We start from the raw sequence: 20,941 nt of genomic DNA, 5'->3' as shown, positions 1-20,941 counted from the left end.
AAAATCAATAGGATAACATTAATTGAACAAAATATCGAAATTCAAATTAAAAACTAGAACATATAAGCTAAGACATAGCAAAAGAAATTTTAATTGCAAGATTCACCATAAACCTTAAAAAAGATTTAATTATACATAGTCAAGAACGTAAAAATAAGATTCATGAGAATAAGAGTAGAGAATAACCCTAACTAATACTTCAATGTTCCTGCTCTGTTGTGGGTTATCCCTCTCTGTGCAGCGTCCCCCTTCAATTGAAACCAAGAAGCTCTCTTTATAGCTTCCGTCGCCGACTCTGTTGTTTTCTTAAGTTTTAAGACTTTCCATTGCTTCACCGTCTCAGCCACTTGTGTTTGAGTTGTCAGACATTTTCAACTTGGAATCTCTTTTGTGTTGTGATGCTAGCCGCCCCTGCCACTTGATCTCAAGCTTCAGCTTTTCTCATGACAAAGCACACAAGTTCCTTTAATTTAATTTGGGCCATCGTGACTTTCTTTCACATTTGGGCTTATTTGCCTAAAATCTCACAAAATGATGAGAAGTATATAATTTAATAATAATAATAATAATAATAATAATAATAATAATAATAATAATAATATATAATGTATATCATATTATTTTAAGTGATTCAAAAATTAGATTTGCATCTTTTTATCTTTTCTTCTCTTTTGTATAATATAGAGCAAATCAAGTGAGTTACTTATATAATAATAAATAACTACTCTAAATTAACACAAAAAATATCTACATATAATACACTAAATCAGAGTTTATCATATACAACCTCAACCTCAACTTCAACCTCAACCTCCCACTCAACCTCCACCTCAGGATCAACCCCCTCAACCACCCCCTCCACTTCAACCCCAACATCAACAACCTCAACCTCTCACTCAACCTCCACCTTGAGATCAACCCCCTTAACTTCAACCCCAACATCAACAACCTCAATCTCTCCCTCAACTTCATCATTTACAAGTGCGAGACTTAATCCCAAACGAAGTGGGATTTAAGATGCTAACAAATTGGAATGTTGAAAGGCAGGCAGTGGGAGAGTCAGTTGGATTATTAGCAGGATATTTGGGCTTTCTTGCGAGTAATGATGATTTATTTCCTATCATGTATCCAAAATGGCCTAAAGTTCCTACAACAAAGAAAGATTTGGTTTATGAGAAAAACATAGAGGTATAAACTGAAATGTGTTAAGTTTAGTAACATTCTTATATTTTAGTTATACTTAAGTTAAGTTTAGTAACATTCTTTAAATTTGTTTGCGTTCAAGGCAAAATTTGTTGTCAATGATCAAGATCATCAAAAGTATATTTATTCAAGTTTGGGGAAAAAGTGGAAGGAGTACCGGTCTTTTTTATTCAACAAATATTATGATTGGTCTCTTAGTGTTGAACAAAACATAGAGAATTTCCCGGGTGAAGTTACAAAAGATCATTGGGAAATGTATTTGGAATATAGATTGCATCCAGACACTATGGTAATATCAATAATTTGAATTATTTTATACTTTGTTCTTAAGTTTAGTTTTTTGATTTATTGATCGTTGTCTAATATAGAGGAAAGCAGATCAAAATGCGAAGAACCGCCAAAAGCAATGTATTCCCCACACGTTAGGCCGAAAGTCATTGGCAAGAACAAGGGATGATATGGTATACAATTAAATTATTACATTGTATCATTATTAGAAAATTATTACATTGTATAGTTAATTTAATTATATGGTGCAATAATTTAGGAAAGACGAGATGGACAGTCCTACAGCAAAGGGGACATGTATGAAGTCTCTCACAAGAAGCGGAACGGGGCATATGTTAATGATGAGGCTCGAAAAAAAATGTAAGAAATTTCCTGTTAATGATGTGAAATCTGCTAGCAGTGTCTGTTATGAGAAGCAGTAAACTAATGAATAATTAGCACTTGTTGCATGAGTCACACTGTGAAAGCACTTATAATTAGCACTTGTTTTCATTTGGCAGTTTTATGATGATTAACTCATTCTCACTTGATCAAATATTTAGAGATTTTAGTGATGTTAAGATTCATATGACAGTGTTTGTTATATGAAATATAAGAGAAGAAGTTTACTCTGTTTTTCCTTTGTATTAATATTATTTGCAGGAAGAGTTACAAAAATAAATTCGTGCATCGAATTCGGTGAATCAATCTTTTGTGAAAGTGTTTGGGAAAGAGCATAATGGGTATGTTCGAGGAGTAGGACTTGGTGTAACACTATCTCAGATTTTTGGACATAGTTCTCGTCATTCAACATCAGTTGCGGATGCACAAATAGCCAAGATGCAAAGAGAAATTGATGCGCTAACTACACAAGTTGCTGAAGTTGAAGCGCTAAAAACAAAAGTTGCTGAATTTGATCAGTTGAAAGAACAATTTGCTTTTATTATGGCTAATATGAAAGGAAACCATGTAAGACAATCTCCCTATGTATTTATTATATAATATTGTTTAACTCTAAATTTGTTTAGCACCTGAGTCAACTATCCATGAACCAAAAGCTGAACTGTTAAAAGAGTAAGAAGCTTAGTTGTACCTGAAGCAACATGACCACTCACTGTATTAACTTTGCTTAAAGTAATAGCATTGTTAGAAGTACTTGCATTTGAAGCTTGCACGAGATTGAGTAAATGGTTATACTGGTCCTTAGTGAAGCCAAAAGCATCATTGCTACTATTGCCTTTAACACTCTTTGTATCATCAATATCTTCCCTCTCTTCGAAAGATTCAAGTGATGCATTGTTTGCAGTAGTAGAACGTCCATAGTGAGGAGGAAAACCATGTTTCCTATAACAATTTTCAACTACATGATTAGTTTTACCACAATAAGAACATTCATTGTTCTTTGCACTGAAACTGTTCGACCTATTGCCTCCTTGAGCAAAGGAAGAGTGACTTGAACCACGTCCACGCCCTTGGCCTCTGCGTGAGTCACTAGCATTAACACGCACTTTGGATTCATCCAAATGAGTCGAATTATTCTGCCTTTCATATTGAATAACCAATCAAAAAATCTTGTTAATAGTTGGTAAAGGATTCATAAGCAATATTTGAGCGCTCACAGGATCAAATTGCTCATTCAAACCTGTGGGAAAATGAATTGAACGCGTCACTTCGTGCTGATTCTTGGCATTGCAAACTCCAGATTCACATATGCACCTCATAGGGCATGAACAAACAGGTGTAGGAAAGTAGGTCTCAAGCTCTTCCCATAAAGACTTAAGTGCAGTGAAAAACTCAGAAACAGAGATTCTTGCTTAAGCGAAAAAAATTTCACATTGAAGTTCAGAGATACGAATGTAATAACCATGAGAACCTTTCTTTGAGTTCGTTCCAAACATCCAAAGCATTTTCATGAAAAATAACGCTTTGAGCAATTGAATCTTCAACTGAATTGAGGATCCAAGAATGGATCAAGTTGTTACAACGATTCCAAGCTTTGAAATTGGGATCAAACTCAGTAGGAACTTCAATAGAACCGTCAACAAACTCGAATTTGTTATTACCTCCAAGTGCTCGTCGCATAGATCGAGCCCACCTTGATAATTGGAATGCGTAAGAATAGACTTCACTGAGATACTGTCAGGACCATCAGAAGGATGCACATAGTAAATGTCACCAGGATTATTGGACGGATCGGAGTAAAGCACGATGGTAGAACCACCAGCGGTGTTGCTATGACCACCACGAGCCATGACAAAGAGAAAGCGATGCGCAACAGAGCTCAGAAGAGCTCTGATACCATCATGAAGTTATGGATGGTAAAGAGAAATAAACTCAACATTGTGAGGAAAAGAGAGAATAAAGAAAGCTTAACTTTGATTATTGAATGAATGAATGAATAACAGAATCCTAACAAACTATGCCAGCTAGGCATAAGGAAGAACTAATCTACCTAAAGCACACTGTAGGTACAATGCACCAGTCACTTCTTGCACAAGTAACTTCATCGGTAACTAAGTGTTCAACAACTTCAACTTATCAAAATCATAGTCAACTTAGACCAACTATTTTTGCAAAAATTACACTTTAAACCTTTAACATCAAATCACGCCATTAGTGTAATTTCGTCAAACTTTGTGAATTTACATATACACCTTTTAAATTATGTAATGTACCTCAAATTCGACAGCATTGGTTTAGTAAGAGAAAAACAACATTTTTGACCTAGTGCATCTGCAAATGCATTAGGAAAGTAGAGGTTACGTAATGGCAAGCAATATTACCCCTTTAGTTGCTTATAGCTCATGAATTTACCATGAGGGTCACCTTCCACGTTATCATAGTAGAAAACTAGAAATCCTTCAAATTGTATTTGTACGTAGCGTCTGTGAAATAATTGTATTAAATTTAATTTTTATCCATTATTTTCATTTGCTAGAATTTACCATTTATTTCCTTCCCCTCTTCTCGTCACTCTCAAAAGCCCCTATACATTAATATTAGGGTAAATAGGGTTTTACCCCCCTACAAAATGGGAGAATTTTGCATTACCCCCCTGCAAAATTTTTTTTTGTGATTACCCCCCTGCAATATAAAGATTCATTCAATTACCCCCTAATTCGTCAACTAGACATGAAATCTTTTTTTTTAATGATGTGGCATGCATATGTGGATTTACTTAGAATTTTTATTTATTTTTATTATTATAATTATTCCAAATCACTGTTATTTAAAATATAAAAAAAAAAATAAAAAAATCTTCATCTCAAATCCCACAATTTTTTTTCCCAAAAAACAATCTTCATATCAAATCTCAGGAAGCAACTTTCATCTCAAATCCCTAAATAAAAAAAAAATAAAATCATCATCTCCACAATTCCATCAATTCAAACTCTTCCTCCACCTCCTCCATAACCACCACCACCACCAACAACAACCCTAACATAATCAACTCCTTCATCCCTCTCCTTCCTGGTCTCTACCTCTCACGTGTTCATTCCTTTGATCTTGGTGAAGGATATGGGTTGGGTTAGCAATTACAAGTTCAAGAAAAATAACAACAACACATGTTCTCCAAACATCGTTAATTCTGATTTAATTTTAATTTTTTGGAAAATCAACAAACAACAAAATTCAGATCTGAAAATCGGCGGAAATTAGTGAGAGTGATGCTGCAAGGAAGAGAGATGCAATTGGTGGGAAAGAGAGATGGACGACGACGGTGGTGGTGGCTGGTGGTGGAGAATGAACTGTGAGATTTTATGTTTTGAGAAACTTATGAGTTTTTTATGGTTTTGGATTTATGGGTTTGAGATTGAATTGATGAGATGAAATTTAAGATTGAAGATGAAGTTTGTTGTTGTTGTTTTGATTTTTATTAATGTAGATAATTATATTGTAAAACTGTCAAGCAGTTATCTTTAGGAAACTGTCAATATGCAGTTATTTTTATTCATAGAAGATATATATATGAGCACTTGCTCCTCCTGTAAATAACAATCAATTTGCTTTTTTTGATTAAGAATGAAAAGTCCTTTCAGTTTATCTCATTCTCTCAACATTAACATGGTATCAGAGCATTAAAGCTCTGGTAGCCATTGTTCTTCCTGCTTCTTCTTCTCTAATAAAATTCCTGCGATATATCTTCCTTCAATTATGGCTACCGCAAATTATTCTGATTTCTCAACAAATTCCGCAAACCCTTACTATTTGCATCCAAACGAAAATCCGGCTCTGATTCTTGTCTCTCCGCCTCTGGATCACAAGAACTATCATACATGGGCGAGATCCATGAACATTGCATTGATTTCGAAGAACAAGGATAAGTTCATCGATGGTAGTTTCCCCAAACCTTCGATCACCGATCCTCTCTATGGTCCATGGATTCGCTGCAACACTATGGTTTTGGCTTGGATTCATCGATCTATCTCTGATTCTATTGCGCGCTCGGTTTTATGGATCGATACGGCTGCCGGAGTTTGGAAAAATCTCAAAATTAGGTTTTCGCAAGGAGACATTTTTCGTATTTCTGATATTCAGGAAGAACTTTATAAATTTCGTCAAGGTACTCTTGATATTTCTGATTACTTTACTCAATTGAAGGTTTTATGGGATGAATTGGAAAATTATAGACCCATTCCTCACTGTAAGTGTTCAATTGCCTGTACTTGTGGAGCAATTGATTCAATCAACATTTATCGTCAACAAGATTATGTCATTAGATTTCTTAAGGGATTAAATGACAGGTTTTCTCATACCAAATCTCAAATAATGTTGATGAATCCTTTACCTGACATAGATACTGTTTTCTCTATGTTAATTCAACAAGAGAGGGAAATTGGGAATTCTATGATTGATTCCATTGTCAATGATGCTCCTGATAGGAATTCTTCTAATGTTCTTTTGGCCAATTCTTATTATGGTAAATACAATTCCAAAGGTAAAGGCCAAAATTCTGGTTCAAAAGGCGGTAATCGTTTTTGTACATATTGCAAAGGCACAAATCACATAGTTGAAAATTGTTGGATTAAACATGGTTATCCTATTGGCTATAAGGGTAAAGGAAAGAATTTGTCTCAATCAACACAAGTAAACAGTGTTGCAGCACCCAATGCCGTGGTTCCTAAGTCTTCTCTACAGTTAGATTCTACTACATCATCTACAAAACCACTTTTTGGCTTCACTCAAGAGCAATATCATGGCATCCTTGGTCTTTTCCAACAATTACAATCTCAACCTTCACCTTCTTCTAACTCTGTTTCAACCTCCCCTCTTGTATTCAATTCCCAGTCTCTCATTAATTTCCTGGAAATCAAAGAAGCAGACCACTGTTTCAAGGTCATCAACTGAAGCAGAATATAGGGCACTAGCTTCTCTTACTTGTGAAATTCAATGGTTACAATACTTATTTCAAGATTTCAAGATGAAATTCTCAAATCCTGCATCAGTTTTCTGTGATAGCAGGTCTGCCATTTATTTGGCTCACAATCCCGCTTTTCATGAAAGAAGTAAGCATATTGAGATAGATTGTCATGTTATTAGAGAGAAGATCCAATCACAGTTGATCCACTTACTGCCTATACCAAGCAATTCTCAAATAGCTGACATGTTCACCAAGCCTTTGCATTTTCCAGCTTTCTTTGATTTGTTGTCCAAGTTGAATCTATGTTCAATCCATAGTCCAACTTGAGGGGAGATATTAATGTAGATAATTATATTGTAAAACTGTCAAGCAGTTATCTTTAGGAAACTGTCAATATGCAGTTATTTTTATTCATAGAAGATATATATATGAGCACTTGCTCCTCCTGTAAATAACAATCAATTTGCTTTTTTTGATTAAGAATGAAAAGTCCTTTCAGTTTATCTCATTCTCTCAACATTAACAATTTTTTTTTTTAATTGAATGAAAGAATGAGTTGTTGTTGTTTGTTCTTCCCATGAGAGTGGTGAAGATTGTTGATGTTTCTTGCTGTTTGTTTTTCCCCTTTTTTGTTTTTTATTTTTTTTAAATGACATAGCTCAATATGTGGCAAAATAAAAATTAAATAAATAAAAACAGTAAAAAAAAAAGCCATGTGTAAAAAAAAAAAACCACGTATGGTTGCCATGTCAGCAAAATTAAGATTCCAAATCCATGTTGTCAATTCAGGGGGTAAAACAAAGAATCTTAATATTACGAGGGGGGAATCACAACTTTTTATTTTACAGGGGGGTAATGCAAAATTCTCCTATTTTGCAGGGGGATAAAACCCTATTTACCCTTAATATTATTATTCTGCACAACAAAAATGTAAAAATTAGTTAACTAAATAATCTATGAATTTAATTTTTTCAACCGTTAGCGTAAAATATTATGGACATCTCAACAAGATAGATACCTCCAAAAGTCATCATTATCTACCATACTCTCATAATAATATATATAGAAAAATAAGCATGTATATGTGGACATTTATGAGTGTCAATTAGAGGTGTATAAATTAACCGATGAATGAACCGACTATCAACACGGAAATATGTTCAAGCACCATCAACAAACTGCAACAAATGGCAACAAGCAGTAACGACTCTTTCGAATCAAAATAAAACTTGACAATAGTTGTATACATACCAACATCATTTTTTTTTTGATAAGCAATAGTTGTATATAAATATAAGGGAGTACTAGGAATACTTCAACCCTTACAATAGAGATTTATATACTTTCTAAATAAGCTAAATGATTAGTACACCAATCGAAAAAAGCATGACATAAGTTTTTTCCGCTCCTACTAATGAACCAAAACCAAGAATAAAGCTTGATATATTTGCCAACAGATTGCATAGATTAATTGAAGCTCCTCTAAAAATAACATAATGTAGTTGCACACCAAATAAGTTGTCTCACTTTCTTTAACCTGCTATGCTTTAGAAAATCACCAAATGCTACAAAATGAGTCCATCCAACATTGCTCAGAATAGTATCGGTTCCCAACCAATGGTATATTTCATTCTAAACTCTACAAGCTAAAATCCATATTGATGACACCACCATGAGTCTATACAGAAACTTAAAATCTATTTGTATACCATAATATAACCTTATGATAATCTATTTTTTGTTTAATTAATTGTGGGGGAGAGCAGGGTACTTTTCAATATCAAGACGTATTATAAAAGAGTATAGAATAGAGCCACAATATATGTGATTCCCAATCTTAATCCCAGCGGTCAATGATAATTTGGGATCATAATAGTGTGAAGTTGGTTTTCCTTCCAAATCCACAGTGATAATTCCTCCATTCTTTGCCACATTCAGACTTGATACATGTTTTGTGATAAGTGCCAAAACCTTCCTAATGAAGGGGTATTTAAGTAATATATCCAGTTCAGGAGAAGAAGCCTGCCAAATCCACAAGCAAAAACATTAGCATTAATATTAGAAAAATGCCTTGAGGCGGTAGTTAAAAAATTAAATATATTAAATAAGTTTTGAAATTAATATGAAATATTTGAGTTTTTGTTAGCAACTAATGTGTTACGAGTTGATGATTTAAAAATACTATTTATGACTTTTTTTCAAATGTATTTTATATTGTGTTGGATATATGGTGTTAAAATTTTGTGTACAAATATAAGTTGAGATATCTTTAATAAATAGTAAAAAAAAAAAAATGAAAAGAGACTTGAATTATACCGTGGCTATTCCTATCAAATATTGTCCTTGTCCATCATAATGAATGTTATCAGGCATGCCAGGGAGGTCACAAAACTTTTCAATGCTTCCTTTTTTTGGACCCTCTATGTAATATTTCTTGCAATTCATCCTGCAAAACATTAGTTCATATATACAATGAAATACTATCCAACAACATTCAGAAGTATGCATAAAATGACACATCCCTTAATTTGATGGAAATAATTATTTGAGAAGATGTTTTCTATTTCATTTTTAAAATTAATATGAAATTTTGCTTTTTAGTTTTATTTTATTTAATTTTCAAGAATTAATTGTATAGTAAAATAAACTATTTTTAGTGTTTTCTATCTAAATCTTTGAAAACATAAAATGGCTTGAAAAGCAGGGGCTGCAACACCCCCCCCCCCCCCCCCCCCCCCCGCATATATTAATATGTATAACTTTTAATGTATATGAGTTGCTAATGACACATCTTAATTTACTCACTCTTGTTTTAGGTGTTTCTAAATAAATATATTGTGATTTTATCTTATAATTTTGAGTAAAATATATTTTTTGTCTTTATAAAATTAAAAGTTTTTAAGTTTTGTCCTTCAAAAATTTTACTTTTAGTCCATATTAGTATTTAATAGCAATTATTTTGAGGACTAAAAGTATCAATTTTTTGTAAAAATATTTGAAAATAGGGACTATTCTTACCAAAATACAAGATTTTAAAGGATATTTTCAGTTAAAATTTAATAGGACTAAACATAAAAACTCGTTATTTTATAAGGACAAAAAAATATTCAACTCTATTATTTATTATTAAAAAAAGAAATTCGGCCCCCCGTGTGATTGATTTCTGTATCCGTCCCTACTTGAAAATAAGATTACAATTTTGTAATTTAAAATGGAAAAAAAATAAAATAAAGAGTTAAGTGTCATTTTGGTCCCTACAAAAAAAGCATAATACCTACTTTAGTTCATGAGGAAAAAGAAGAAGTAACATGTAGCCCCTTAAAGTTAAGTGTGCTTTGTCAATCTTGTACACAATTGTAAAAAAGCAAAAAAATTATGAAGCATATTATTTTAAAGTTTTACTAGTTCAAATATTATTTTTAGTGGTAAATTTTTTTCGAAAAATATGTTCAATATTTTTTCGCAAGGGCAGAAATAGAATTTCAAGAGGAAGAAAAGAAACGTGGAGGAAGATAATTCCCACTATTGTTTGTTTAATATTGTTGAAGTGAGACAAAGTTGACATGGCACTCTACCTGTGTCCAAATATATTTAAAATGAATGTAAAAGACATTTAAGTCCCTATAACAAAAATATTTGGAGACCGTTGTTTTAAAATCTTGGGTTAAATATGCAAAAGATCCCTGCACTTACGAGTCATTTGAGTTTTAGTTCCTGCATTTTAAAAACATTTCATTTTGCCACTGCACTCTCATTTTACTTTAAAAATGGTCCCACAGGCCTTTTTTTTGTTGAAATGACACATTTTTGCTAATCTGTCACTGTTGACTGAACTTTAGAGTTGATGACTCATTTAATTTTTCAGTAAATCGATCAAAATACCCTTAAATAAGTAATTTTTTAAAAGTAAAATAAAATTGACACATCATAAAAAAATGTGCCACTTCAACAAAAAAATGGGTCCGGGGACCATTTTTAAAGTAAAATGAAAGTGCAGTGGCAAAATGAAAGGATTTTAAAATACAGGGACTAAAATTCAAATGACCCGTAAGTGCAGGGACCTTTTGCATATTTAAGCCTAAAATCTTTTTAAATATCTAAATAAAAAATTTCATCTTTTTTCCTCCTTTAAAATATAGTGCATTATTTTTATAGAAACTAAAAATAAAATTTGTGATATTTATATTTATATGGATTAAAATCTTATTTACTCCTTTTTTTTTATCATAACTAAGTTCTAGATTTTGAGGGGGTCAAAAATTAAAAAATTCTCAAAGAAAAAGCAAGCTATAAACAACTTACAAGACAGTTTCACAAAACACCACAAAATGTTGATCTGGTGAGACTGCAACGCCATTAGGAAAATAGAGGTCACTGGCTAATAGTGTTGTCTTTTTTGTTGTTGGATTATAGCTCAAAAACCTACCATTAGGGTTCCCTTCCATTATATCTAGGAGAGAATCCTTGACTGAGTATTTATGTGAAGCATCAGTGAAATAAATAGTGCCATCATGTGCTATATCAACACCATCTGTTAATTTGAATTTTAAGCCATCAATCTCAGTTGCAAGTACCTCAATTTCTTTTTCACTTGTTACTCTTAACAGTCCCTGCATATATCATTATAATTCATTAGACAAGTGGTCACAAATATGTAATTGCGGTTGCGGTTGCGGTTGCGGATGCGGTTGCGGTTGCAGTTGTTGCGAATGCGGTCATTGTGGTTGCTGCACGTGCAATGCGGTTGTTGCGGCGTGAAATCATTTTGAAATTTCGCAAGCTATATAAAATCAAACTACTATGTAACTACATTATTTATCCACCATTGCATAGTCTTAGTTTATTCTATAAACAATAATTTGAATGTATTTAAAATACACGGTTGAGAGATTGTTAAAAGTAAGATTTTTAATTAATTTGACACAAATTAGGATTTGAAGATCATAAATTTTACTTTTTGGTGAGAAAATTTGAAGGAACATCGCCGAAAACAACTGATGCGGCTTCCGATGCGGTTGTGATGCGACTTCCGATGCGGCCGTACACGTGAATTAAGATCACACCGCAATTGCGGTGACTACCGCATCAGCAATACTGCGGCCGCAATTGCGGATGCGGACCACAATTTAAAACCTTGATGTCATATATATTTTTTAATAAACAAATAGTTATTTGATTAAATAAAAATGATAAAATAGTAAGGTTTGATCAAGCGGTGAGAGATTTTGGTAGTATACTAGAAGTCGTAGGTTGGATCATTAACTCCATTGTAAGCAACAAAAAAAGTGATAAAATAGTAAATTAAAGTTTACATGAAGAGTAATAAATTTGAAAGGAAAAAATTACTCAAAAACTTGGTATTCTTGCTCTATGTAGTCATAAATTATTGTTATTTTTATCATAGTTATTATTTGATTAAAGTATTCTACCAAAAAAAAGATACTTGTTAGTAATCCCCATGAGTTTAACTCACTTGATAACTGATGTTATGCAGGAGCCAGACCGAGATTCAAATCTTAAACACGACACTTATTCACCTTAAGGGTGAAATTTATAATCACTAAACTGTACCTGACAAAAAAACACTCCTTAGTACTAGTTTTCGTAGGCATAAATTATTGTTATTTTTATCATAGTTATTATTTGATTAGAGATATTTTTTTAGTAGTCCTCATAAGTTTAGCTCAGGTGGTAAATAACGTTATTATGTAGGGGTCAGATTGAGATTCGAATCTTAGACACCACATTTATTCACCTTAAGTTTGAAAAATTTATAGCCACTTCACTATACCAGACAAAAAAAAAATACTCCTTAATACTAGTTCTCTAAACAAAAAGGACTTTTCTTAATTTTGATTGGTGAATACACATTCAAAATGAACATGTGGTGTTGAAATTTACAGACGGCACGTAACATGTATTGTTGTTTCTTGGTGGTCGTAGTTTTTTTAGTCTTTTGTTTGCTTGGTTATTGTATCATTTTCCTTCATTTGAGTATAAATTACTCATACTCAAGGGAAGTCTTAGAAGAAGACAGTGCAACTCCTTATAAAAAAAAAAAGATTAACAAGTATCTCACGTAGCAGGACGGACCCAGCCATAAATTCTAGTGGGGTTAAAAAATTTAGGCATTATAAATTTTTTTCATCCCAATAATAATTTAGTTAAACAATAAATAATATGTGAAATTACTACTAAGACAACATGTATATCAAAAAAAAAACAACAAACCGGAAAATATTTATTCAAAAAAATAAACCAACAAACTATATCTAAAAAGCCACAAAATTTCTATTCAAAAAAAAAAGAACTACTAATTTATTGAATATATGTTAAATCATGTATATCACTTGTTTAATTCAATCAGCTTATATCTTATTAATTTTTATTCTAATTTTATCCGTATTTAATTTTTATTCCAATTTTACCGTATTATCTTACTTGAAAAATTAAATATTAATTAAATTTTTTTTAATGTTATGTCATATTTATATGCTAGTTTAATTGCTAATTTTACCCAATTCTATAAATTCAATTAGTGGTCCACTATATTTTGACAAAAAAGTCAAAGTTGATGATTATAAAATTAAACTATATAACTTAAAATAATAATTTATGTATAACCAAAAACTTGAAATCATTAATAATAGACTATGAACTAATATTTGCACTATTATTGGACCAGACGGAAATACAAGCTGTCTTGTAGCATGCATGGGTTCGACGTATTCTTTTGCTTGAATTCGACTAGATCCCTTCCCGCCTAGTAGTTTTCACAGGTAGGCTACCGGGGAAACTCGGTGGAGCCGTGGTTCTTTGTCTCTTTGCACTTAAACTAATATGTATACGAGAGACTTACAATTATCAATAATAAACCCTAAACTAATATTTACATTAATATTTGTACGAATATGTATAAAAAAAAAAACATAAAATTATTTATAAAATTTTTATTTTTTATTTTTAGAAAAATTTGAACTGGGTTGATGTCACTATGGCCATACCAAGCCTTGAACAGGTCTGTCCATGTCACGTAGCCTTTCAAAAAAAGACAGGTATCTCACTGTTTTTTTTTTTTTTTAAACAGCTAATATAATTTTATTTTTTTTAATTATGTACAAGAAGTACATAATAGGCAAGAAGCATTACAACAAGAGGATTACCCTCAAACACACCAAAACGCTAGGCAAAAAGCCCCACAATACAGCAGATAGAAGCAGAACATCTCAGACCCACACAAAATGGAGAAAAAACAAAAAAACAAAACATAGGCACAGCAGAACAGCTAATATAGTTATTAGTATTATTGTTTTTTGTCGTGCACTACACGAAAATAAGCACTTTGCGATAGTCAAAATTGCAGTTTGCAACGGTTGAAAGCGTTACAATCCGTTGATGGTTTGTGTGTGGCAAGTGAACTTTGCAACAGTTTTAAATACCTTATTTATATGTTAAGAATTTTTTAAAAATTAATAAGTCAAATGACTTCATAATATCAAATTATCATAAAAAACAAAATTAAGTTCAACCAAAGACTATTTAATTTAAATTATTTGTTGATTATAGAAAAGGTCTCGATTATCACCAAAAAAAAAAAGGTCTCGATCCAATCCCGTAAGCATAATTTAATTTATAATAGTAATATTATATGTATTATGCAGGACCAAAGTTCAAACTTTGATACTCCCACTTATATATCTTAAAAATAAAATTTTAGCCCCCAAGACTATTTGACAAAAATATCTGAATCCAAAACTAATTCAATTTTATTGATTTCAGGAACACCTCTCCAATTGAGTGAGCTTCTTTTTAATTAAACTTACTACAGATATGTTTTGTTTTTAGTTTTTTTTTTCTTCATAAGTTCCTTCAATAATCTTTATCCGAGCTGCTTAGGAGACATGGATATCTCTTAGTACTCTGGCAGAAGTCTAACCATTTCTGCTACCTTCAATTTTAATTTATTTTCATGCTAAACAGTGTCTCCGGAGCATTTAGTCAAGCATACCAAAAATATAAAATTTAATATTGAATGTACAATTTTCAATATAGAATTTTTTTTATTTATATGTTTTTTTTTAATATGTTTAAATAGTATATCGAGGTCGTTATTTAACATTTTCCTTTTTTTTAATTGAATGCTATCTCTGACCTTTTTTTTTTTGTTAATCAATTTAACAATAGACAATTTTTTTTGGTTAGAAGAATGAAATGATTTTCACGCTTTCCATTTTCAGTAAATTTTATATATTTCCAATCCAATATTTATATCAAAAGCAGTTACCTTCTTTGCCCCCAAAAAAAAACAGTTACCTTATCCGCATCAGCAACTATGAGATCACCATTCCCATCAAAAGCTAGCCCAAGGGGCCTTCCACCGGTGTTGATCCAATTCTCAACAACCGAGTCAGCCACCGATTCATTCACCGTGACACGTTTAATCCACCCATCTTCACAACTAGTATAAACTACACCCATAACAGCGTCATATACAAAATCTTCAGGTCCCAAAACTTGTCCCTTTGCAACTTCTTCAGATCCTAATCGCATGTGATTGTTACGTAAAGGAGCTGTTAAAGGAGATGATCGGTTTAGTTCGTTGACCGGCAGATGAACCGGTTCGAAAGGGTCGAGCCGGTAGAGAACCGCTGCTGCAACAATAACCGGGAGAATTATTGCCAAAGGTGTGAAAAGCGGCCATGTTCTTGAGTTTGAGTTTGACCCGGACATCTCGGAATTGGTGGTAAGGTTTAAGTGGTTTTGTTTCAAGATAGAGTTGATATTGTAGTTATAAATATTGTGAGGTTTTTAGTGGTGACGATTTGTTTCAAGGTTAATGGATTTAGACAGATCTTTGTTGATAACTGTAACGTACGTTGTTTTATTGTAATGTTTGTTTTGACGAAATGTAATGTTGTTTGTTTGATGATAACGATGTAAACTAAGTTGCATGTGGTACAAGTAATACTGCCCTTCGGTCATATAAGTAATCATTTTTAGATTCATTCAAAAATTAATGTATCTAGTTATCTAGTTAATAATATAGATCAGATATATTACAATAAATCTAAAAAGTAATTTTATTTTTTTATAATAGTGATCGGAGGGAGTACTTTTTAAATGTCGTTTTGAAATAGTAACACCAAATTAACGAAGTATATTTTTGCATTTATTTTATTATACCATCGTTTCCGATCACTTTGTACTAATCATATTATACCATCATTTTAATCCACCAATAAATTTCTATTTTTTGCACACATTTTCTCTTTACATTAAATTTGATACGGTATGTACCAAATTTTTTTTAATATCTACATTTCTCTCGTAACAAACTTTTTTTTTTCCAAATATATTGCATTAATTAGTTTTATTACAAAAATAAGAGTAATTAACAAAGAATATAATTGACAAATGATACTCTTAAAATATCAAAATGACAGTTAAATAAAAACACAAAATTTGCAGTTAAACGACACTTAAAAAGGACACTAGTTAAGTGGCGCTTAATGACACTAGTTAAAAATGCAAAATAATAAATTTTCGAATTAAAAAAATAAATAATTGAATGCAACTCTTTTTTACTATTTTTTAAGTCCAAATCTCTATATTCAGGCCTACCAGCACACATGTGCAGGGTGTGCGACGGCCTCGGGTCTCAATATTTCGAGAGCCTCAAATCAAAATTTTGAGGTTCTATAATATTAGTTATATTATTTATATTCATAAAATATCAAACGTGTATTAGTAGATTAAACTTTAGGCCTAAAATAATAGTTATATATTGTTAATGTTCATAAAATATCATATGAGAGTATCAATAGATTAATTATTTATACTCGTAAATATAGTTATAGTGCATTTTAATCTTTGCATAAAATTTAATCTTAAATTAGGATGTCACTTTTTGAGACGTTATATATAAAGATAATTATTTTTTATGTATTTTGTATTTTTTTATTAGGGTCCATTTGTAATATTCAAACAGAACCTCCAAATAGTCAGGACCGACCTTGTCTATATTTATTAATTTACTTAATAAATAATTTTTTTTAACAGGAATTCTTAATAAATAGTTAAATTGCCTTTAAAAACTCTTAGTGAAGAGAAAAATTAATATGAAATCTAGACTATCTAATCTATATGAGCTAGAAAGTTGATTGTTCTCGTTAAGTTCAAAACACCCTTACTTAATTTGTTGTCATGTGTCCCAAATGAGGATAATTGATGTCCAAAAAATTGATAACTGAACTAAAAGTACACATAATTTGTCAAGTAACCAAGCCATCTAAGTCATATTTCATCTCGTGAGTGCAAATGTTACTTTGTTGAAAGACATAGTTGCATTTTAACCAAGCCACAAGTCACTTAGTTACTTTTGAAAACAAATACATGTGACAATGTCCTTTATTCTGCAAGTTGTCATGAGTTATCTTTTGGAGGCAAACTATGATATTCAAATTTCAAAAGTAAAAAATAAAATTTATATTTTACACGGGATAAATTCTAACTGATATGAATTTTAACTATCATATACGGCACTAATTATCGCCTATAAAAAATTTAAAATAATTATACAAGTTCTTACTAATAAAAATTTCAAAAAAAAACCTATTTTACACGGGGTAAATTCTAACTTATATATAATATTTTTTTTGGTACAAACTGATATATAAATTTTAACTATCATATACGAGATAAATTATCACTGGTAAAATATTCAAAATAATTATCATATGTGAGATAAGTTCTTACTAATAAAATTTTTAAAAAAACTATTTTACATGGGATAAATTCTAACTGATATATAAATATGTTCTAATTTAAACTGATAAATTCTAACTGATATATAAATATGTTCTAACTATTTTACATGGAGAGGATCAATTTATTTTCTTTTTCTTTCTCTAATTTAAACGATTCGTCTCAAACAAACTCATTAACCACTATAATTCAATATTTTAGTTTAACCATGCTTCTCTTGAAAATCATTTTCTTGTTCACTCGACCATGTAGATAATCTGGATGGAGTCTAATAAAATAGAACCACTTTGAAGTTACCTATGAAATGCGGCGTTTTGGTTTACCTTCTAACTAAGGCTACAGGTATTATAATAACGGTCTTATTAACATGTGCCCTAAGGGCACATGTTAAGATATACCAAAATAGAAATTCAACATTTAATGATATAAAAAATTTAATGCTTCAAAAGTCAAAATGCACAAATTAGCATTTAATAATTTCTATTTTTGCTTCCTTAATATGTGCCTTAAGGGCACAAGTTAACATTCTCCTAATAAAAATAGGAAAATGCTAACTAGTGCCCCCGGGGCACTAGTTAAGGATACTAATTATAGTAAAATTACATTGAAACTTGTGTAGTCAATGTTTGTAAAGTATAAAAAGTGTCATTTTCAATGCAAAAATTACTTTTTTTGTATCCTTAACTAGTGCCCGGGGGCACTAGTTAGCATGACCCATAAAAATAATTGTTTTAAAATAACTTTTTATATTAATAAACAATGCATTAAATATTATTTTACCAAAAAAACAATATATATTTCTTTTATGCTTAACAAATGTTTAGCATGACTTTTTTAAAAGTAAAAACAGCTCAATCTTCTCTCTAAACTCTCTTATGCATTCAATAAATTTATTCATTTATAATTAGGCGAGGTTTTAGGTCATTTTTTTTCATCCACAATCAATCATTTTTACCCTTTTTTTTATCTAAATAAACGTTATTCACATAAATTTGAACTTTTTTCCCCTATGATTTCATCTTTTAAGTTTGTGTTTGTTTCATTCGAATTGAAAAATTACCAATAATACAAATTCAGAAGTATATATACATATCTCAAATAAATGATTTATATATTATAACGACTATCACTAAATTCAATTTTCTCCCGATCTCACAAATATCTTATCAATATGGCAAGATATTTCATCACCTAATATATATATATATATATATATATATATATATATATATATATATATATATATATATATATATATATATATATATTAACTCCGGTTGTTAAGATTTCATATCAAACAAATCTCCAAAACTAATTTAGTTTTTATTTTTATAAGCTTTAATTTGTTGACCATTATTTTTCATGACTTAAATAAATATTCAAAACCAATATTTATATGAAAAACGTTACCTTCTCCGCGTCAGCAACTATGAGATCACCACTCCCATCAAAAGCGAGCCCAAGGGGCCTTCCACCGGTGTTGACCCAATTCTCAACAACCGAGTCAGCCACCGATTCATTCACGGTGACACGTTTAATCCACCCATCTTCACAACTAGTATAAACTACACCCATAACAGCGTCATATACAAAATCTTCAGGTCCCAAAACTTGTCCCTTTGCAACTTCTTCAGATCCTAATTGCATGTGATCGTTACGTAAAGGAGCTGTTAAAGGAGATGATCGGTTTAGTTCGTTGACCGGCAGATGAACCGGTTCGAAAGGATCGAGCCGATAGAGAACCGCTGCTGCAACAATAACCGGGAGAATTATTGCCAAAGGTGTGAAAAACCATGTCTTAGTTTGAGTTGTTGTTGTGTTTGTGTTTGACATCTTGGAACTATGGTAAGGTTTTAGTGGTGATGGTTTGTTTCAGAGTAGTTGATATTTGTGATATATAATACTACAAAACGTTGATTTCATTGTAATGTTTGCTTCATGATAATGATGTAATAATAAATTAAGTAAAACAAATGGTATATGGACACGTAATGAAACACGTCCTGGTTTTTTCTAAAGATAATTTGGGTATTAATTAATACTATTTACCCGGCAACAAATAAGAATAACTTATACTAAGTTATTTCTAATATAACCAATTAAATCATTTTTTTTAAGAACCCAATTAAATCATTACAATCGATTAAATTATTACAAGTCATTAATATATTAAAGATAAACACTCCGGTACACATATTATGTGGATATGTACCGATACACGACTTAGTGGGATAATTGTGATTGATCCACAAAGAGTATTTAATATAGAAAAATTAATAAATTATATTTGTAAATAAATCAGAATCATCCACCTCAACAAATGTATCAGTACATATCTACATAATATGTGTACAAAAGAATTAATGAGTTGTAATTATTTAATTGTTTGTGTCTAATATTAATGCTTAGGTGAGGATCACCTAAAAATTTCTGAAATTTAAATTAATTATAAATTTTTGTGTATATTACATGCAAATTTAATAATATGATTTGTTCTAATTGATTGATTATCGGATAAACACTTCAATTATTAACGTAGTCATCACCATACATACATACTAATAAGCTGTTGTGTTGGATCTGTAGAATGGAAATAAATTGAAAATAAAAAGTTTGTCAAAAAGAAAAATTGAAAAAAAAAAAGATCCAAACTCTACCCATTGATCATAATATAATGTAATTATTGGGATATCGTACAACTAATGAATAATGAAGAACTATATAGTCGAGTTGGATGTGGAATACTGTATAATATTATTAAGAATAGATTATAATATGCCATTAGAAAAAGGATTTAATTGATATGCACCGACGGTGTAAAATAATTTTGCACAATGGTTCAATAAACAATCATTATTTACACTGTCAACCAATACCAACCATGTTTTCCGCCATATCACCCCACTCCACCCCACTTTCTTGATATGACATGGCAAAATAATGGTTGTTTATTGGACAATTGTGCAAAACTATTTTACACCGTCGATGCATATCAATTAAACTCTTAGAAAAAAGATTATAATATTGAAAATACTGGCTTGATTATTATTTTTGTAGTTTGAATCAAACTTGAATCAGTCAGACTACACTTCAAGTAGTTTGATTTGGGTATTGGGTTCATTCTAAATTCATAAACTCACAAATCGAATACATTAAAATAATAATTTAAATGAACGCATTTTTGTTCCCACAATACATTAAAATAATACTCTAGTTTAGATGTGCAATTTTGTCCCCTAGTAATTATAACACTCTAGTTTTTTTTTTTTTTTTTTTTTTTATAGACAATCTTTCTTATATATATATATATATATATATATATATATATATATATATATTATAATT

General features: G+C 30.9%; 2 protein-coding genes across 3 annotated transcripts; one reads left to right on the top strand and one right to left on the bottom strand.

Moving 5' to 3' along the window:
• The first annotated feature begins 855 nt into the window (after positions 1-855).
• Positions 856-2,631, top strand: LOC123882435. The gene is made up of 5 exons (XM_045931295.1): positions 856-1,188; positions 1,286-1,492; positions 1,572-1,664; positions 1,751-1,851; positions 2,134-2,631. The coding sequence occupies exons 1-5, from the start codon at positions 1,018-1,020 to the stop codon at positions 2,171-2,173; spliced, it is 612 nt and encodes a 203-aa protein (XP_045787251.1). The 5' UTR covers positions 856-1,017; the 3' UTR covers positions 2,174-2,631.
• A 5,389-nt stretch (positions 2,632-8,020) lies between these two features.
• Positions 8,021-19,498, bottom strand: LOC123882434 (protein STRICTOSIDINE SYNTHASE-LIKE 7-like). Of its 2 annotated transcripts, none has more exons than XM_045931293.1 (4): positions 19,007-19,498; positions 11,135-11,442; positions 9,149-9,278; positions 8,021-8,854 (listed from the first exon to the last, which is right to left on the bottom strand). In XM_045931293.1, the coding sequence occupies exons 1-4, from the start codon at positions 19,427-19,429 to the stop codon at positions 8,579-8,581; spliced, it is 1,137 nt and encodes a 378-aa protein (XP_045787249.1). In that variant the 5' UTR covers positions 19,430-19,498; the 3' UTR covers positions 8,021-8,578. The 2 variants fall into 2 exon arrangements, with proteins under 2 accessions (XP_045787249.1, XP_045787250.1); XM_045931294.1 differs by lacking the exon at positions 19,007-19,498 and adding an exon at positions 15,146-15,785.
• Between the last annotated feature and the right edge of the window lie 1,443 nt (positions 19,499-20,941).

The sequence above is a fragment of the Trifolium pratense genome, linkage group LG4 (genome assembly GCF_020283565.1).
Source record: "Trifolium pratense cultivar HEN17-A07 linkage group LG4, ARS_RC_1.1, whole genome shotgun sequence".
Classification (NCBI taxonomy): Eukaryota; Viridiplantae; Streptophyta; class Magnoliopsida; order Fabales; family Fabaceae; genus Trifolium; species Trifolium pratense.
The sequence above is the reverse complement of the archived record's forward strand: the minus strand, read 5'-3'. Positions and strand labels throughout refer to the sequence as shown.

Coding starts and splice junctions, on each gene's coding strand:
- LOC123882435 (XM_045931295.1), top strand. CDS start 1,018: ATGCTAACAAATTGGAATGTTGAAAGGCAGGCAGTGGGAGAGTCAGTT. Junction 1,189..1,285: donor TTTATGAGAAAAACATAGAG/GTATAAACTGAA, acceptor TTTGCGTTCAAG/GCAAAATTTGTTGTCAATGA. Junction 1,493..1,571: donor GATTGCATCCAGACACTATG/GTAATATCAATA, acceptor TGTCTAATATAG/AGGAAAGCAGATCAAAATGC.
- LOC123882434 (XM_045931293.1), bottom strand. CDS start 19,429: ATGTCAAACACAAACACAACAACAACTCAAACTAAGACATGGTTTTTC. Junction 9,279..11,134: donor GTGTTTTGTGAAACTGTCTT/GTAAGTTGTTTA, acceptor AATGTTTTGCAG/GATGAATTGCAAGAAATATT. Junction 8,855..9,148: donor ATTTGATAGGAATAGCCACG/GTATAATTCAAG, acceptor TGGATTTGGCAG/GCTTCTTCTCCTGAACTGGA.